The sequence below is a fragment of the Colossoma macropomum genome, unplaced genomic scaffold (assembly GCF_904425465.1).
Source record: "Colossoma macropomum unplaced genomic scaffold, Colossoma_macropomum, whole genome shotgun sequence".
Lineage (NCBI taxonomy): Eukaryota > Metazoa > Chordata > Actinopteri > Characiformes > Serrasalmidae > Colossoma > Colossoma macropomum.
Genome location: NW_023494791.1, coordinates 32,199,186 through 32,219,916, shown reverse-complemented (window position 1 = coordinate 32,219,916; position 20,731 = coordinate 32,199,186). Strand labels below are relative to the sequence as shown.

The following is a 20,731-nucleotide window of genomic DNA, read 5'->3' as shown; positions in this document are numbered from 1 at the left end:
TGTACAGTTTAAATATAATTACACTTTACTTCATTAGTTATACAGTTACATAAAGAATTACACATACATTCAGTTTACATTCTGTCTAAACAGGGTCTAAACAGGTTTGAGTCTGAACATCTGTGTTTTAGTATCAACAGAAGATAAAAATGTCTTTTTTTTGTCCTTTCCTCAGAACAAGACTGTACACACAGCAATAACTTTTCTTCTAATTCATAATAAAATTCATTCATTTCTAGTAAAATTATTATTAATTATTATTATTATTAATATTATTAATTCTTAATAAAATGTTTTCTCTTCTACTTACAGAGACAAATGTGGTATATATTGGAAGTTTAGAATCTTCACTTTCTTTCCTTCGCTTGTTTCATGACCTATGAGTGAGAAATAATTCATGTAAAATTACAACATGCTTTTGTTGTCACTGGTGATAACTGAGACTTCAAAGGGTCAAACATTATCAGTTACATCATCAGTTACATCATCAATCAAAATCAAGATGGTTAGAGGCCTGACTCACAGGTTTCCCAGTGCTCATAACAGACATAAAACACACACACTGGTCTGGTCAGCCCCAGAGACGGGATGCTGAGTGTTTTCCTCCCATAAATCAGTGCAGCGTTGACCCTTTAGGTGACCACTGAGCTGATTCACAGGGGCCACATTGCAAAAAAGGGGGGAAGCTGTGTTTGGGAAGTGTGTGTGTGTGTGTGTGTATGTGTTTTAGTGCCATATTGATGTCTTTGTGTGTGTGACTAGCCTGTTTTACTCTGACACTTCATAATGAACGAGGGATTCCTCCCCTCTTTTCAAAACCCCAATCCATTAACCGCCCCCCCCCCACCCCATCCCACCCGGTCCACCACCATTTAACTGCCTGTGGGACCAGAATGAAATAAAACCTTCCAGAAAAAACTGTACTGAGGTTAGAGAGCCTTTCCCTGTCAGAAATGTGTTAGAGAAAGAGAGACAGAGAGAGAGCACTAAGAAAGAGAGAGAGAGAGAGAGAGACAAAGAAAAGAGAGCAGGAGAAAGAAAAAAGGGGGGGAGAGGGAAAGAAAAGAGACAGAGAAAGAAGAAAGCAAGAGCTAGAGAGGGAGGAGAGAGAGGAAGAAAGAGTAAGAGAGAGAGAAAGAAGAAGGAAAAAGGAGCAAAAAAAGACAGAAGAAAGAAGACATAAGACTGAGTAGAGAGATAGAAAGAAAAGAGAGAGAGACAAGAGTAGAGAAAGAGACAGATAGACAGAGAGAATAAAGGGGGGCAGATGTTAGTTATGCAGACAGGACAGAAAAGAGGCGCTGTGAGAACGACAGCAGTGGAGCAGCACGAACGAACCGAGAATGAAAGGAGAAACATAAAGAATGATAAAAGAGTGAACATGGATGGATGAGCACAAAGTGAGCAGAACAGAGAGGACGAGAAAAGAGGAAACCTTGTGGACTGGGCAACTGTAGAACACTCTCCCTCTCCCCCACAATTTTGTCCTCTTTCTCTCTTCACCTATCCCTTCTCTCTTGCTCTCTCTATGTCACTCGCTTTCTCTCTCTCTCACTTTCTCTCACTCTTTTCATTTTCTCTTGCTCTTTTTCAATTTAATTCAACTCAGAGTAGCCTTACTGGCATGACTGTCTTAAGCACAATGGTGCCAAAGCACATAAACTTCAAAGCTAAATGTACATTGTGGAATTAATAAGAACTATAGAGTTAATGGCTCTAACAATGATAATAATTATAGAAATAATAATAATTATGACAATAATAATAAAAAGAAACAAATTAATAAATAAAATAAGACAATATGTATTAAATAATAAAATGATAATAGACAGTATATTTCACTTATATACAGTAAGATGTTTGGTAAAGGCTTAGTGGTGGGAAATGCTAAGAAAAAGAACTAAGAAAAATTTTGATTTTTCTGATTGTATTGGGAGAAGCAAAATTTGGGAGAATGTTTTTCAATTTTCTCACTTTATTTCTCTCTTTTCGTCTCTTTTCTTTCTCTCTCTACCACATCACCTTTCTGTCTTTCTCCCTCCATCTATCCTTTCTGTCCCTCTTCCTCTCACTCCTTCTCTCTCTCATTCTCTTCATCTATCCCTTCCCTCTCTCTCTTTCTCTTACTCTCGCTGTCTCTTTCTATTTCTGTCCTTTTTCTCCTTCTTCCTCTCTCACTGTTTCACTTCATCTCTCCTTTCTTTCTCTGTCTTTCCCCCCTGTGTTTCTCTCATTTTTCTCTTCTTTCTCTCTCTCTCCCCCTCTCTCTCTCTCTCTCTCTCTCTCTCTCTCTGTCTCTCTCTCTATGGTCATATCATATCTTTTGACTGACCTTGGCTTATATTGACAAAACAATATGTAGACATCTATTATTAACAAGGGTGCTCCAGTCCCTGTGCTCAAACTAAGGATAGTCATTGGACACGCACACACACACACACACACACACACATACACCCTTAGCTGTTACTGCACTTAATGAGTGCACACATACACATGCTGGAATTTCTATGTTTTGACCAAAACTCTTGTTGTGCCTGTGAGCCCAACTCAGCATCCAAGGTGAACACACACACAGCTGTACACCGTTTTAGTAAAATGGGGTTGAAAGTGCTATGTTTGCTGCTAGTCATTAGCCTTTCTGAAGTCTTTGTACGCAGAGCTAGTTTGCTGTTTATGCTAAAATCAACGAAAGCTCAAGCTCCATGGCAGGCTCGAAGTTCAGAGAGAAAAATAATGAAAAACATCTTGATGAGAAATGGGACGCGAATGCGCTGGTGGGTTTTTTGGAAAATGCATGCAGGCGCTGCACCACTTGCGACACCAATCAAGCACATTGATTTATTTGAAACAGGACGTGTGAGGGACGCTGGCCAGAGAAATAAAGAAAACATTTCATTACGGTGGATAGGCCTGTGGAAACAATGTCAAACTCAAACCATAAGCCTGGGTCTGCTGGATAAACCATTAAGCCTGTTGTTTTGTTTGGGATTTCACTATTGATGTGAACTAGTGCTGCTGTAACCTGCCTCTACTACTTTTGGTGAGTCATAGGCATAGTTGCTCAATATGAACAGTACTGTAATATATGGCTTTGACACTGAAAATATTATTCAAAGCTTATTACTTTAACTCCCATATTGTTGTCCTAACCGTAGCCGTAGTTATTCCATATAAACAGTAGTGCAATACATGCTTTTAAACTGAAGATGCTTTTCAAAGCATATTACTTTTAACTTCCATGGCATTTACCTTAACCATAGCCATAAATGTTCAAAATAAAGAGTACTGTTATAAATGCTTTTTTTTTTACTGAAAACACTGTTAAAGGATATTACTTTAACTTTCACACAATTTGCCATACTTATAGCCAGAACTATACAATAAACACAGTGCTGTACATTTTTTACACTAAAAACGCCATGCATAGCCATAGTTAATTCATATACAGAGAACTGTAATTCATAGTTCTATGTTGAAACCACTATTCAAAGTATGTTAGTCAGTATACACAGTGCTGTAATATATGAAGTTATGCTGAAAACACCATTAAATTAGGCCTATATTACTTAACTGTACTGTATGCCCTAGCCATTGCTGTAAGTATTTCATATGAATAGCATTATAAGATATGCTTTTTATCCTAGAATCATATTACCTTCAATTACATACCATTTGCCTCCTTTTTGCAGCACATGTTGATTGGCATTTGTGTATTTTTCCTCTATTCAAGCTCTCATTGGCTCAATTAGCATCCTAGTGTGCCTAGCTTCAGTTCTGTGTTTGATGACACCTGTCTTAGCGCTGCTAAAGCAATAATGAAAAAAGAAAAAAAAACACTGTAAAGATTCAGAGACACCTGCCAGTTCTTCACAGTGCTGCATGACTGTTTCTTCATTCAGAGAAAGTTTTTGCATTGCATTTCAAGTGAAGAGGGAGCTTAAGTGTTTAGTGAGCCTTGCCGTGCACAAGCCATCATTGGAGCAAGGAAAAAAGTCATGATTTGGTGCTTCCTTATTTTAGGCAGGCAATTGCACCTTTCTTTTCAGTCAGGCTGTTACCTGCATCGCAATCGACAGCTATGATGGAACGAAAGAATGTTTTCTGTTTCACGTTTCGCTGTGGAAGTCATCATGTGATTTGACCCAGCGGTGACCCCTGAGGCACTCCACAGACACTTCTCAACAAATCCTTGTCTTTGACCTCCATTTCAGAAACGTAGGGTGAACATGAAAGAAACGGTTTGACCCTGATTGTGCCTGATTAGAAAAAGATATCTGCTCATTATCAGATAGCGACATAATTAAAGCAATATGCTTATGAATAGCATCTGTAGAACCATAGACATTAGCAGATTCTGTGAGTGCAGAGAAGATTGTTGGCTTTTATTCTAGTGTCTTTCAGTTTTCTAGCCTTCATTCTTTCAGGACATCAGTCACATAGATTATTTTGTACCTGATCTTTGCTCTCTCGTTAACATGGTAGAATAGATCTATAACAAGTCTGTATGAAATTGCTCTAGGTTATGAATTATTTACTCCATGTAATAAGCCTGACCAACAATTTCTTATTTACAGTAGTCAAAAGTTTTTCTCATTTTTTTCTCATTTTTTCTCATTTTTAATAAAAAGGAGTGAGCATGGAATAACACATACGGAATTATGAAACCAGAAAATCCAAATAGAAGAATCTTCTATTTTAGAATATTCACATTACCCTCCCGCCTTTTGCCCCCCTCTTATATGCAGTTGTACATACTCTTGTCATTCTCTCAAGCAGCTTCATGAGAATACACCTGGGATGCTTTTCCAACAGAGCTGAAGAAGATACACATAGTCAATTTTATGGTTGACTAAATATTTAATAAATATCTATTAAATGCAGTTAAATTAAGTTTAAAATGATAAATTATATTAAATCTATACCTAAACCTAATAATATCATAAGCTTTAACCTAGAATCTAAATCTAATCCTTAACCCAGAGGGGAACCCTCAGGGCCCTCTAGGCCTTCAGAGAAGACCAAATGGTTTCTGGGAGTCAGACAATACATGTCTGTAATTTTTAGTTAATTTATATTCAAAAGAATCATGCTTGTATTCTAACCCTGCAAATTTTACAGCACTACTCTTGCTTCACTGTTTTAGATAGGAACAAAAGGTTTAAAATTTCGAAATATCCAGTGAAAAAATGGCCAATAAGAATTGTTTTTGGTATCTAGGCAGAGATAGCTAAGCAAGCTTTTCTGTTGGTTAGGGCTTCAAGAGCTGAACAGAAGTCCTGATATCTTAGATTATCCACCAGCTTCATTACGAGGTAACAGCAGAATCAGTCAATCATGTTATTTGTGCAATAAGTGAGACCAATTTACTGAGAAAAACACTCACTCTTGACCTTCTGGAAGTCCTAGATATGTGGCAGACTGTGAATATGAGTAGCAGCCTAATGAGTGGGTTGTTAGAAATGGGAAACAGCGGCAGCAGCTCTATACTAGGCCTCTCTACAGAAAGAGTTACTGTAAAAACAGCCACAACGTAAAATATATATTAATATCTTTGTCACAAGAGTCAGCTAAAACACAGAATGTCTTTTAGAAGTTCCTGTATTTAATCTAGTGTGGCCAAAATGCATTCATGCGAAATGGCATTAGCTTAGTGCTAACAAACTACAAAAATCCCATAGGGCTGCTAGCAGAGGTTTGCATTTTTGTAGGTGGATTAGGTGTTTTTTTCTCTCGAGTTTTGATCAAGTTTTGACATTTGTATCCTGATTTGAAGGCCTAGCTCTAATAGTCACAATTCGCCACAGCCTAAACCCAACCCTGAGATGGTTGATAATCAACCAACTCGCCAAATTTCACCAAATAGTTGGTTAACAAATTTCAAGCATTTATTCATCAGCCTTTAAATCAAATTGTCTTGAAAAGCAAACGCAGTCAGTAATGTTTAAAGTCAAACCTGTCCAAGCCTTCAAGTGGTAATGTATATGATAAGGGCAGTCACTGATCTTTCAGACATGGCTGCTTTTTAAATCCCTTTGCTTTCAATGTGAACTTTCCCATATAAACACGTTAATGTAGCATGTGGTGCTGTGCAATCCAACCAAAGCTTTGAAAGCTATTGAAAGCCTTGAGATTGTAGCTGATAGATGTTTTCTTTGTGGTGGGATTAGCTAAATGTAGCGCATGTTTTCGGGGTCAGCCAGCACAGTCAAAACACAAAGCAAGTGTGAGATGCCTGAATGAGGGAATGTGTATTTTTTTTTTCTAGTGCCTATAGGAACATGGAGTGCTGCGTTTCTGTTTTTTTTTGTCCCCCAGTGCTCAGTGATGCCTTTTAAAGAAACTTCTCTCAAATGTTCAAATGTTGGGAAAGGCTCAGAGCAACAATGCATGGAGAACAGGAGCTTTAGTGAATAACAATAGATTCTATTTGCATTTACCTGCACAATCAGGTTGTGATGGTGCATTGTTTTTTCCCTCCTTTCTTTTTTTTCTCTCTCTCTCTTTCCATCTTGCGCCAACTTTCTCTCACTCTGTCTCTCTCGTACTGAAACTCTTTTTTTCTGCTTAGCCTCACTGTCTCTGTCTCTCCATCTGTCTTTCTTGAACTCCCTCTCTCTCTCTGTTTTCACATCTCTCTCTTTCTCTCTCTCCCGTTCTTCTTGCCGTCTGATGCTGAATCGCGGTGTGAATTTTGATGTGCCTCAGAGCTTCTGTTTATAATCCCAGAATGAATAGTGCAGTCTATAAAATGTGGATTTATTTATATTGACACTTTTTTATCTCTCTCTGAAGGCCTCCTCTTCTTTCCTCAAAGCTTTAGATAGGAAGCAATAAGTGTAACTCTATATGATCTATGAAAGAGAATGAAGGAAGAGATAGAAAATGGGCGTATGGTGGGTGTTTATGTTGGGGATTGTCGTTTTTAGGGCAGTAAACTCGCACTGTCACTGACTCATCACATCTGTCAACGACATCCTATTCAGCCGTCCAAAAATAGCCATGACAGACTTTTTTTTTTTTAAATGTTCCTTACAAATGTTCCTTTCATATTCTTTATAACACCCCTTTTCTGATCAGTAATTATAAAGGCACATTGAAGATTGTTTGTCTTAACCTAACAAGGAGGTAACCTTCCTTGAAAGTTTGAGTTTCCTTGCACCTCCAGTAGTTAACTGAAAAATACTCTTTTACATTCTACGTTAATTACATTAATTTGAAGATCATTAAAATCTTAATTTTACAGCAGCCTAGTTCCTACCTTTTTATGTTAAAACATCAAATCACTTTCTCTTTTGCAGAGCAGTACCCTTTTAGTATTGTCTGCAGTGATAAATTAAAGTCAGTCCGAGATCAAAATTGATCATTTTTAATCAATTTTATCAATTTTATTGCTAATTTATATCCATGGACATGTTGATCATGATTAAACCTTTCATCGCATTTAAAAGGCTAAATTACTTTTTCCCAGTAAAACATCTTCTGATTTTTCATTATGTTACTTTTTTAAATTGGCTATTGGTAGTAAATCCAAGCAACTGGGCTTGTGGTTTAAAGGAACCACAGCAAAATTTGGCACTGGAGCGATTAATGTTTATGAGGTTACTATTGCTAACAAACACTGGGAGTCTATAGTCACCCCGTTTTTTGCTGGAAATAGATCTCTCAAACATCTCTAAACTTGCCCAAACCACATCCAGGTCTGAACTAAGGTTGATTTCTCAACCACTGGGCCGCAAAGCAACCTCTTTTAGTCCTCAGGCCTGTGCTGAGGGGGAGCAAGTGGTCCATAGTAGGCTGTCAAAGAGAAAAAAATCAATGAAATAATATTTTCCAAGGGTAAATAATAATAATTCAAGCCCTGCAACAACAGTGCACAAAGCAGCTTCATCAATTTTTGCTCCTTGTCTCTAGTAACAAAAAACACTCCTTGTTTGTTCTTGATTGACTGGTGTCAAAAAATGCATTGCAGAAACATTCTGCTTAATTTACCGCCATTCCATCTGCCATAAAACAAAAATGTAGCCCAATCTGTCGGTATTTTATGTTCAATGATAGTTTTGTTTTCCTGTGAGCCTTCATGCTTTCTTGTAATAAGTGGGCCTTGAGGTGGAAAAGGCTGAGAACCACTGGTTTAGGAAACAGATTGACTTAATGTGAAGCATAGAAATGATCAGTGTATATTACTACACTGCAGGCAGCCACGCGTGCACGCATGTCAAGAATGTAACACACTGCGTTATCAATTTCTGTTGTTTCCTTTTTTATAAATAATGGTTAATTTTGAATGTTCCAACTTAAAATTATGTAAAAATAGAACAACAAATCGCATATGTAATCTAGCATGATGTGTGCACACAAAGAGGAGTCGTATTCAGTGAGGGAGGTGGAATTTAACACAATGCCTGGCTAAAACGGGTGATGCAGCTACACTGTGAAGTTTTGTGCATTCTTATAGTTCACAGTAAGTCATACTGTGCCCTAAACCGCACTGACAAGTCTGTGCAATCTTAATGAGACCTAGATGTGGTTTTAAGGGGATTAAGAGAAGTTTTGTGTCTGTATTTACGGAAAAGATTTGAGTGACTATTGACTTCTAGTGTTTGTTAGCAACATTAGCCTTGTAGCTCCTGCGCTAACCTATAGAAGCTAAATTTAGACACCAAATATGTCTCAATTGATTGACTACACCTGGGGTAAGTGGAAAATGTGTAAATTTTATTTTTTGCCAAACCATTCCTTTAATCTGTAATTCAAGACTAAACCAAAACTCCCGTCACCTTTTCTTACAACTGAAAAATTGCAGTAAAAGCCTGTTGTAATTTTCTGCTAATTACTTCTCACTCACAGCACACACAGACAAATTATGTGCTTAGTGCAGATTCTGAGCTTTCAATCTATGTGACATTTGTGTTCATATGTTGAAGAGGAGTTTATTGAAACAAACAGAAGGGCAGACTCCAACCTGTCGATACAGAAAATAATTCATGACCATAATTAGGTAATTATGTTACTACATTTCAATCATGTTGCAAAATAGTAAAGGGTATAGACTTAAGTTATTGAAAAGTTTGTGCTGATTGTTTTCTTTTAAAAGTTTAATAAGAGCATTTAATTAGAGGTTTAAGGCTATTCTCCAATGCTCAGTATATTTTTTCCTTTAGTCTTTGTCTTTTTAAAAGTGCAATAAAAACTAATAATTTCAGGGTCTGAACAAGCCTTTTGAAACGTAGGTAGAGAAAGTCTATTAAAAGTGTTACAGAGAGAGCAAGTGAAATTTAATTAGCGTTAATCATTTCGATTAGGTGAGTAAAATGGCTCTTAAAAGCATCACGCCATTATCGAATGATCAATTAAAATATGATTTCTCTTTTAGGCCATTCTGCTCTGTCATCAGACTGCAGATACAAATCTGAATAGCCAAAGCGAAGGGCATGAAATGCGCCATCAGGCTGTTAGAAAGAAGAAATCGCTAACGCAGAAATGTGGTTAAATCATAGATGGATTGGCTCACAGATATTACATTAATTTTACAGAAATATTACAAAAAAAAGAAAGGACGGTTCTTCCTTCTGTAAAACCAGACTGCACATGCAACAGTAAGTTTTTTATCAGATTGAAATTATAATGAAATATCTCCTCTTTAACTTAAAAACACACAAATTGAAAGTTTAGAATCTGCATTTTCCAGAGAAATTCTCCAATTAATTCAATGAACTATGAATGAAAAATAATTTTAAAAAATGTAAGGTGTTTGGGGGACCTAGGAGGGTTAAACTGATGAGATATGATGTCCGTAAGTATTGGGGGGTTATTTAGATGGAACCAGAGATGTGTACAGTAGTCTAAACCCATCCTCATGTAAATTGTTCTCAGGTAAGTTTTTGTTTCACTGAAATAATGACTGCAGTAAAAGTTCCGGCACCACGATTTAAACACAGAATGAAATTCAACCCAATGAAAGGAACTAGGAACTAAATATGAATATCTAAAATGTAAATGAGTACAAGGTAGATTTCTTTCCTCAATAATATACACTAAAAGTTGATTTAAATATGTACATTGGCTCCACATCAACATAATTACTATGTGTAAGTACTTATTGAACTCAACTTATATAACATATTTCATTTGTGTAGAAAGATGAACACACCACATTTCTTTCTAAGTGTCATCATTTGAAAGTATTCTAGAAAGTACAAATCCATCAAAATTTTTCCAAACTACATTGAATTTAAGTAGTTACTATCCATGTTTGGGTAGATTTAAGGACTCAGTGATGTTACAGTGTTGGAGTTATAAGGTCAGGAAAGGTCTCAGAGTAGTTTGTTCTGGGAATTGATTTTTGCGCTGATCTTGGAATCTTATCAGAGGAAAGAAAAGGAACAAATGAAAGAGGTAATGAAGGAGAAACTTCAGGGAGAAATTAAAAACGCAATTCCACATCATCTCCTCACTTTTGATTACGGGGATTACGTCTCTTCCGAGGTTACACACTCAGACAGGCTGTAATTAAAACCATATTTATCCACACACACACACACACACACTCGCACATGAGCACACATCAGACAAACAAGATGAAGATTTCCAAAGTAGTAAAACTGAGAGGAACTTGCTGATCACACACAAAACTACAAAACATACACATTCAAAAAGAAATTGTTGTTTGTGCTTAATTATAGCACACGTGCATTCAATCAAATGCAGTATATCAGTGTACACAGTCAGCATATCATCACTGTCGGATCAAAATCTCGTTTTTTTATACACCATTTGAAAACTCTAGCTGTAATTTACATTGTGTGACCATTTCATGATGAATTGGCCAAATGGCCAAAAATACCTGAAATGAAACGTCTTTATATTAACATATATTAGAAGTAAATAAAGCTTTTTCCTTGTCCTGAAACGTTACCATTATGGAGATACAAGATTTTTGTTACAGACTTACAAGAAGTGGATAACGCCATATGTACACTAGTTGACTGATGTTGGTGGTGTCTTTTCTTTGTCAAGGGCTTAATCCCCTTAACCCTTATAGACACAGGAAAACAGTGTAAGTGTGCATATGTGCATCCATGCCTCTGTGTGTTCTTTGAAAAAATAATGCCTTCTTAGAAACCCCCAAACCAACATGTGTGCAACCACCCACACACTGTGAACACACCATTCCCCCATATACTCTAAAACTAATGGACCTAAACCTGGGCTGAAAGTGTTTAGTGAAAAATGGATGGAAATATTAATACTGTACATGTATTGCAGTGTACTATTAGCCAATATAATGGTATGAAACACATTAACATTTACTGATTTTACATCAGTGCATTCTTTTATTAATTACGTGTGATAGTTGAAAACTCATCAAAAGAATGAAAGGATTACAGAATAAAATTATGTAGTGGATCTCAAATCTGATTTGTTAGACTAGAGTGTGGCTCTAGTGGTCTTAGTGTTATCATTGTCTCATAAATGCAAATAATTTTACTACGTGTTCACTTCATTCCTACGCTACCTCCTACAAGTTTCAGTCTGAAATGCTGTATATTACATACAACCATTTGTAACTTTTTTATAAATAACAAGTAGACAGCTGGTGTTTTCAAATAGGGTAAGAAAATGGACTTAAGGTTTTGATCTGAAAGTGACAGCATCATTTTGACTTCTGTTTATTGACTTTGACAGTGATTGTCTTGTTGTAATATGTTTTATTCATGTGGAAATGATGTACACATTTGAAGGATAATGCGTTTGCTCTTGTGTGTGGTCTCCTCGATATGTGTGCATTTCCCTTGCGTGTGAGATCGTATTTCCGTGACAGAGTGATATCTGGAATCTCTTATATTCCCAAAATTGTTCTGCCAAAATCGTAATTAGAACTAGCGTGACTATCTCATCAAAACCCAAAGCTCTGACAGCCTCCTCCTCCTTCTTCTTCTTCTTCTGCTAATTGTTTCTCGTATCTCCCATCTCCCTAATGTAGAAAATTAACAAAGCAAGCAGTTCTCCAAAACGGGCATGAGCGTCTGATAGAGATGGATGTGTATCCTCCCATGGGCCAGGAGGGCAGCTATGGAGACGGGTACGTGCCCACCAGTCTTCCCACAGTGCCAGCTGCTGATGCCAAGCTCAACACTGAGCCAAAAAACTACCCGAAATGTGCCCTGTAGAGACCCCCTGCCTCACTTAAACATCTCAATCTCTTGCTCGCCCAAACCCCTCTCCATACAGCTGATAGTTTTAAATCACTAAAGCCCTTTTAGATTAATATTACCTTATATACATTCACTGAGCACTTTATTAGGAACACTTCTTTGTATCTACGCTCATTGTCCATTTTATCAGCTCCACTTACTATATAGGAGCACTTTGTAGCTCTACAGTTACAGACTGTAGTCCATCTGTTTCTCTGCATACTCTGTTAGCCCCCTTTCACCCTGTTCTTCAATGGTCAGGAGCCCCACAGGACCACCACATAGCCACCCATGTAGTACCTGCTCGGTGATGGTCCTGTTGGGACGAAGTGCTTCTGTATGGTAAGTGGAGCTGATAACATAGACACTGAATATTCAAGGAAGGAATTCAAGGCAGTGTTCCTAATAAAGTGCTTGGTGAGTGTGTGTGTGTATATACACCGATCAGGCATAACATTATAGGTGCACTTTGTAGTTCTACAATTACAGACTGTAGTCCATCTGTTTCTCTGCATACTTTGTTAGCCCCCTGGAGTTTTTAAACACTGTGTCCACTCACTGTCTGCTTTATTAGGCACTCCTACGTTGTCAGTCCACCTTGTAGTCAGAGACGATAGCTCATCTGCTGCTTTACACTTTGTGTTGGTCATCCTCTAGTCCTTCATCAGTGGTCAAAGGATGCTGCCCACAGGATGCTGTTGGCTGGATATTTTTGGTTGGTGGACTATTCTCAGTCCAGCAGTGACACTGGGGTGTTTAAAAACTCCAGCAGCTCTTCTGTGTCTGATCCACTCAGACCAGGGCAACACACACTAACACACCACCACCACATCAGTGTTACTGCAGTGCTGAGAATGATCCACCACCCAAATAGTACCTGTGAGGGTCCATGGGGGTCCTGACCACTGAAGAACAGGGTGAAAGGGGGCTAACAAAGTATGCAGAGAAACAGATGGACCACAGTCTATAATTGTAGAACTATATATATATATATATATATATATACATATTAGGGGTGGGAATCTTTAGGCACCTCACGATTTGATTCGATTACGATTCAGAGGGCTGCAATGCGATTATAAAACGATTATCGATGCATCTTGATGCATCTTTTTTCTATCTTCCTACTGTCTGAGGACTTGGTAGTTTTAAAGCAAAGTATTTGTAATGATCCATAATGTAAATGCACTGGGGGGTATTTTCAAGGCTGGACGCTGAATCTCAGCTCCAAAGTGTGCAGCATAGCACGAAAGCCCTGGTTCTCAACGACCGAGAACAGACAGCAGACAGCAGGTCACATAGCACCGAGGTCTGGCCTCGCCAGTAGCGAACGAAAAAACAGATTAAGACGAACATTTGGAGGACTTATAAGCAGCGCGGTTGGTTAAATCTGCAACGAGAGTCTTTCTCTAAAAAGTTGCGGAAATGAATTCGCTTCTCTTTCGAATTTTCCCGTTCCACCTTAAATGGTGCAGCAATTACATTCGGTGCCTAAGGCAGAATTTAAGGTGAAACGGGAAAATTAGAACGAGAAGCTGGCGAATGAGAAGTGACTTCAGCCTTGTAAAACAGCCGGATGCTGAGACATTTTACAAGAAACTCTTCTAGTTTTGAAGAAACGTTTTCTGGCGGAGATGGAAGGAAAGCGGCTATAGCTAAAGCTTAAGGTAGAGCAAAGTAAATCTGCGCTCTCGTTTATATTTTTAGCCCATACTACGACATTAACACATACTGGACATTAAATGTTGTGGCTCCCAAGGTGGTTTGACTTTGTTGAAAGGCAAAATGTCTCTTCTTATCATTTGTGCTGTGACTCCTGACCTAACCTGACTTTTAATGCAGAGGGAGCTGGTCAGATTTCTCACTCATCCACTTGTGTTTTTGTTATGTGCCGCCACAGACTATCCGGGCGCTGCACTTCCGCACTTCCAGTTCCGCCTTTTGCATTCCGTCAACATTCCGTTATAAATTAAATATTTAGAAAATCGATTTTTGACATTTGTAAATCGATTCAGAATCATTCACGTCCGCATCGCGATGCACCTAAGAATCGAGTTTTTCCCGCACCCCTAACATATATATACCTATATAGTAAGTGGAGCTGATAAAATGGATAATGAGCGTAGAAACAAGGAGGTGGTCATAATGGTATGCCTGATCAGTGTATATACACACACACACACACACACACACACACATCCAGAAATGGTGTATGTTTCGTGTATCCAACTGTTTTATATATAACACACATTTTAAAATATTTGAAAAGAATAACAGCTTTATCTGCAATAAAAACACACTTTTTTTCAAAGGTGGTATGTTTTACATGATATACACATATCAATAAATGAATATGCGTCTGCTAATAGACATCTGGGGTGGTGTTACTGTTACTGAGTGTGTTCTGTGGCCTAATGCTGTCCTGAACATGCAAGCCTTTAAATCTGGGCTCTCTATGGAAATTTAGCAAAATTATACACACACATTATCCCAAGCCAATCGGCCAATCAAATCCTATGTTACATTACACAGCCTCATCTAGTTAAATTGATCCAGTTCCAACAGGGCTTTAGAGATATGATTGATTGGCAGTTGCTTCCTGTGAAGCTTGCAGAGCCGAGATAGGGTTATGAATGATTACAGGTGTTATGAAAATCCGCTCTTACGCAAATTAATTTGCCGTTTCTCCATAAATCAATTTAGCAAACATTAAAATGTCTTTAATTCTTTAATTTGATGCATACTTTAATTGATATTCTGGTGTAACAAGATTACACTTTGGACTGTATTATTACTCGGGCATGAAGAAACTCAGGCCGCAGCATCCCTCCGATTGGCTAGATTAGTAAGCCTTGGCTTGCATAAAGATAGCAACAACTGTTGTCTCAATACAGAGTGTACCTCTCTCTCTCTTTCCCACTCTTCCTCTCTCTTTTTCTCCCCCTCTCATTCTCTCTTTCTTACTTCCTTCCATTGCACTCTTTCTCCCCCTCCTTTTGTTTCTCCCCTTCTTCTGCTTCTCTCTCTCTCTGTTGTCTCAATACAGTGTAACTCTGTCTCTCTTTACCTTATCCCCACTCTCTTTCTCCTTTTCCCTCTGTCTCCCCCCTTCTCCTCTCTCTCTCTCTCTTTCTCTCTCTCTTTCTGTATCATCTCAATACAGAGCATAAATCTCTTTGTCTCTCTCTTTCTTCCTTACCCCCCACTCTGTCTTTCTTCTCTTCCATCTCTCCCCCTTTTCTGCATCTTTCTCCCTTTCTCTCTCCCTTCTCTCTCTCTTCCTCCCTCTTTCTCTCTTTTCCCTTCTCTGTATCTCTTTGTTTTCCCTCTTTCATTCTTCCTCTCTTTTTCTTGTTCTCGTTTTCTCTCATCTCACTCACCACCCTGCCCCTCCCACTGCATCTTCTCTCCATCTCTCTAGTATTGTTTATTAAAATGAGACGAGCTTGTTCAGTAAGGTCACTGATTGGATTTGAATTTGATGCTCAGTGTTAGTTGACTTCACAGCTTGAATTACTGTCTCGTTGCTGCTTTGGAGAATTGAAAACTGTTGCTTAACTGTGCATCTGCCCTAAAATGTGGTGAGATTCAAGTATTCACAGATTTTGCTCAAAGTGTTGGAAAATGTTTGGTTTAAAGGAGCTCTATGACAGTTATGACAACTTTATGATCTGAGTGACCTACCACTTTTACCTCACAGGTGTTATTTTACACCAAGATTCAAAGTACAATAAGAAATCACACACATATTTTGACACAGAATGAACACATTGCAAAGAAGAGAGGTGCTGATTTTTGCTGTCTTTCTGGCACAGTATTCTCCTTGACAGATCAATTTCAAATGGCATTGCATTTTGACACTATTATTACATAGATACATAAAGCTTAAAGGGGAATTCCACTGATTTTTCAAAATTTGAAGTCATTCTGAATCGTTTGACGTGAAACTTTCAGAATTCTTGATGATGATAGGATCCAGACATTTGAAGTGTTAAATGAATCTTAAAGCCCGCTCACAGAAAATTATTACATACAAATATGTTGCCTGATGCCCAAGACACTGTTTTACAACAGTTTGGCTAAACATTCACAGCGTGTTGTGAACTACTGTCAAGGAATCGGAATATCTTTATGTACAATGAGTGCACAACTTCACATGAAGATATTCTGAATGACAAATTGAATTATACAGACATTTTTGATATAAAAATGGAATTTCCCTTAACTTTACAGTTTGAGACATACATTTTACTTTATATAATGAAGCATATACATTTCTGTACATTTGCTTATAATTAGTTAATTATATAACTGCTGAATGAGCATTTTAGAAATATGTGAAGTTAAAATGCTAATGTTGCTAACAATGAATGAAAGCAAATATCTGCTAGTTAGCATTATGCAAGCAGTTATATAATTAGCAGTTAGCATCCATTCACTGCATTTAGGATCAAATTTCCAGGTAGTAGCCTGCAGACCTGACAGATCATATTGCTTTTAAGCCTAATCCAGGTTTATTTTTCAGTAACGGCTACTGTGAAACTAATGTGTAAATTCTATTGTTATGAGAGTGAGGAACTGAAGTGTGGACCCACATGCAGATCCTTAAAGTTTAAGGCATTAAACCTTGTTAGAGCATGACATATATAAATAAATAAATGAAATACAACATTACAGACATTAAACAACAGAACACAACTGTAGGTTTTAAATATATATATATATATATATATATATATATATATATATATATATATATATATATATATATATATATAAAAGACTGAACAATAAAAGCTATATGTCTCTCTCTGTCTTTCTATCTCTCTCTGTTTCTCTCTCTCTCTCTCTCTTTCACTCTCTCAGGCACTTCCTCTTTAAGACAGGCACAGGAACGACCCCTCTGTTCAGCACGGCAACTCCGGGCTACACCATGGCAACGGGGGCAGTGTATTCGCCCCCCACACGGCCACTGCCCCGCAATACACTCTCCCGCAGCGCCTTCAAGTTCAAGAAGTCGTCCAAGTACTGCTCGTGGAGGTGCACGGCCCTCAGTGCTGTCGCAGTGTCCGTCCTATTGTCCATCATACTCTGCTACTGCATCGGTAAGGTCACAATTCTTCTGGTACTCACCCAGCTATACCTAATGGAACTATTACAATAAACTATTTACCTTCTGAAGCAACAGGTCACTTGAAATACCTTCTGTAGCACCTTCTGAAAACATATTTACTTCAGTTTGTCCAGTCCTGCAATGGCACATTATAACTCCAGCTGGAAAACATACACTGCATGATTGAAAGCTTCCAAGATAGATACAGAAGAGTTAAATTCTTAAAATACTCAGTGGAAAATTGGCCAATCAGGAATCGTTTTTTTCTCTGTGGTATCTAGGTAGATACAACTGAGCAAGCTTTCCTATTGGTTAGCCCTTCTAATGAGTGAATTCAGTAACTTTAGGATCCACCCATTGCTGAGAGTGGAGTTCAACTGTTCACATACATAGCTTGTGTAATCCCCATATAAAAGCCCTGCCAAGTGCTAAGAACGGTTATACAGCCCCCTATCACTGAGCTGTGTAATAGTGAAAATATGTTCTCTATAGTGAGAACAGAGCTCCATCCAGTACCTTGATGAGTTTGAATGAAGTTTGTCATCCAGAACTAATCATCTAACATTAGTACCTTACCTCACTTGTGCTCTTGTGGCTGAATGCAATCAAATCCTTAAAGCAATGTTACAACATCTAGTGTAAAACAATCTAGAGGCTTTTACTGAAGCAAAGGGTGGTCGGTAGGGGCAAACTTCCTGTTAATATCCTTAAACCCAAAATGGCCAAGGCCTGCCAGGCCCAAGTTTTATTACACACTTCTATGAACTAAGAATAGCTCAACTAGTTTGTATTGAAGCCCCTGCACACTGTTAGAAATAAAGGTTCTGTGCAGGTACATTTTTCATTCATTCAAGGTGCAAACAATGTAAATGTTCTCTCAAAGGTACAACAGGTGGTTTTAAGGTCTAATTGTGCACCTTAAATAAGTTTTTCCAGGTGAAAAGTACATATTTATAACGCAATGTTTTAAAACAGAACAATATTATAAAAAGCCTGGAGACAAGACGGGTGTGTGGAATCAATACAACTTATGGAACAATTATGTTCTCTGACTAAAGGTACTGAGATGGACCTTTGAGGGTACCACCCCAGTGACAAGAGAGGTGCTGCCCCAGTGACAGTTTAGTACCTTTATTTCTGAGATTGTAGTTAATGAATAATAAGCCTTAGTATGTAATACTTAATGACTTGACTGCAGCACTTCCACCTACTGAACTAAATGTTTTTGTGATTTCACTTTTATAAATAGCGACCTATACAGCCAACAGCAGTTTAGCTCCACCAGTTCAAACTGAAGTTATAAGCAGTGTTTCAGCCTGTTTCTTAAAGGCACAGTGTGTAATCCTAGTGATAAATAAGATTTAAAACACAGATACAAATACAGCTATTGTATCACAGATACACCAAGGCCGTATCCAAAACCACAGACTAGTGTACATAATACAGTAATTAATGCCCTACTACTGTTTTGAGTACAGCCCAACTCTTGTCTAATAATTTTTTAATTATTCATTCTTACTACAGTTCTATGCGACTGATCAGTAGGTACTCCACTTCTTGGATAATACACATAAACATGTGCGTCCAAAACACATAAACACCACAACCACTCCTACTGTAATCCTTACTGCTGCTTTCATACGTTATATTAACACCTTGCTGATAAATGCACACATCACACCTCCACTACTGTGGTGGTCTAACACATCCCAACTAAACACACTGGTTATGAATGAAAACCTGCAGGACGTGCGATGTTCTACTATAGATACTCACGTACAGTCAGATGAAGCTGCAGAAAGTGAACATACGGGTGTTTGGCATGCTGTTTCCAAATTTAGAGTTGGCTGATAATTAGTTCATACATATTCATTTGCTTTTTGGCTTCATCAGTCTGTATGTGATTCTGTCTTTTTCACACAGCTGTGCAGCAGTAAGTGAATTGGTGCCCATTGAATTAGTGCCTATATAACATTGCTGTCATAAGAAAACCTCTGGAACAATACTGGAGAAGGGAAAAAAACGTCCTTGTGTTTATTTGTATTTATTACAATCCTATATGGTGTTTTAACTTACTGCGAAGATGAATACTATAAAAAATATTTTAATGGCTGGCTTGCAACTCAACTAAAAAACAAATATGAATTTTTTAGCTTGAGGAAAAGAACAAAAACAAACAAAACTGGTTAAACTGGAAACCTTTCATTTCCAAACTACGTGACTTTCCCTGCAGTCATTACTGCAATGCTGTTCTCTTGCAGCTCAGAACTAAATCTTGCAAATTTGATTGTAAAGTGGGTATCTGTGTGATTTTCAAAACCTGCCAAGAAACACATGTGTAAGTCAAGTACAACACTGATGTTAAGCATATTACTTGTGAACATATCCACTACTGAGGAGACTGTTCAGCTCAATCATGCCTCAAAGAAGTTAACAGTGAGATTTATAACTGATCACACTGATTTATCATCCTACTCAGGCTTAACAGAGTTCAGTAACACTGACGTAATCAACTGATCATCACATTGAATAATCAGTCTGCTCAGGCTTTAAAAGAGCTCAATAACACTAAGATAAATAACTGATCATGACATTGATTTATCACTGTACTAAGGCTTTAGCAGAGCTTATTAACACTGAGATAAATAAATGATTATGACATTGATCTATCAGTGCACTCAGGCTTTAGCAGAGCTTATTAACACTGAGATAAATAACTGATCATGACATTGATTTATCACTGTACTCAGGCTTTTAAAGAGCTCATTAACACTGAAGTGAATAACTGATCATCACATTGATTTATCGGTCTACTCGGGCTTTAAAAGAGCTCAGTAACACTATGATAAATAACTGATCATTATATTGATTTATCAGTCTATTCAGGCTTTAACAGAGCTCACTAACCCTGAGATAAATAACTTGATCACTTTGATTTGTAAGTCTATTGAGGCTTTAGCCGCAACTTCAGTGTATGTAAAGAAGCCTTTTTTAGAGTGCACCTTTAAATGCCATGCAATGATTTCAGAATAGTAAAAAAAAAAAGCAGTGATGGTGTTTGTTTTAAAGATGATATATGCTTTTTTTTAATTTAGTGGGTAAAAATTCTAAAAGTGTTTTCCTAAAAATTGAAAAGGTAATCTTGTTTCAAATACTGCCTTAACAAAATGTAACTTGTAAAATATGTTGAAATTATGTAATGATATTGAATTTCTGTATTCTGAATATGCGTTCCCTGTACTTGTATTCTGTTACATCCCAACCCTAGGATTTACCTCTAGCCAAGAAAATGTTCAGCTGTTTAACTTTCAAACAAAATAAAAAGTTTCTGATTGTGTGAGATAATTAGTATAATTCCCAGGTGAATATATCACAGTAAAGAAAATTAAAACTGGAAAAATTACTGTTGTTGCTAACAATT

At 37.6% G+C, this 20,731-nt stretch overlaps 1 protein-coding gene across 3 annotated transcripts in view; it reads left to right on the top strand.

Annotated features, from left to right (window-relative positions):
- tenm3 (teneurin transmembrane protein 3) overlaps window positions 1-20,731 on the top strand; it is a 452,242-nt gene that overhangs the window by 259,433 nt on the left and 172,078 nt on the right. For all 3 annotated transcript variants that reach the window (XM_036574879.1, XM_036574878.1, XM_036574880.1), the window contains one exon: window positions 17,064-17,302. In XM_036574879.1, coding sequence (XP_036430772.1) covers window positions 17,064-17,302 — 239 coding nt within the window. The remainder of the gene's footprint in view (window positions 1-17,063; window positions 17,303-20,731) is intronic.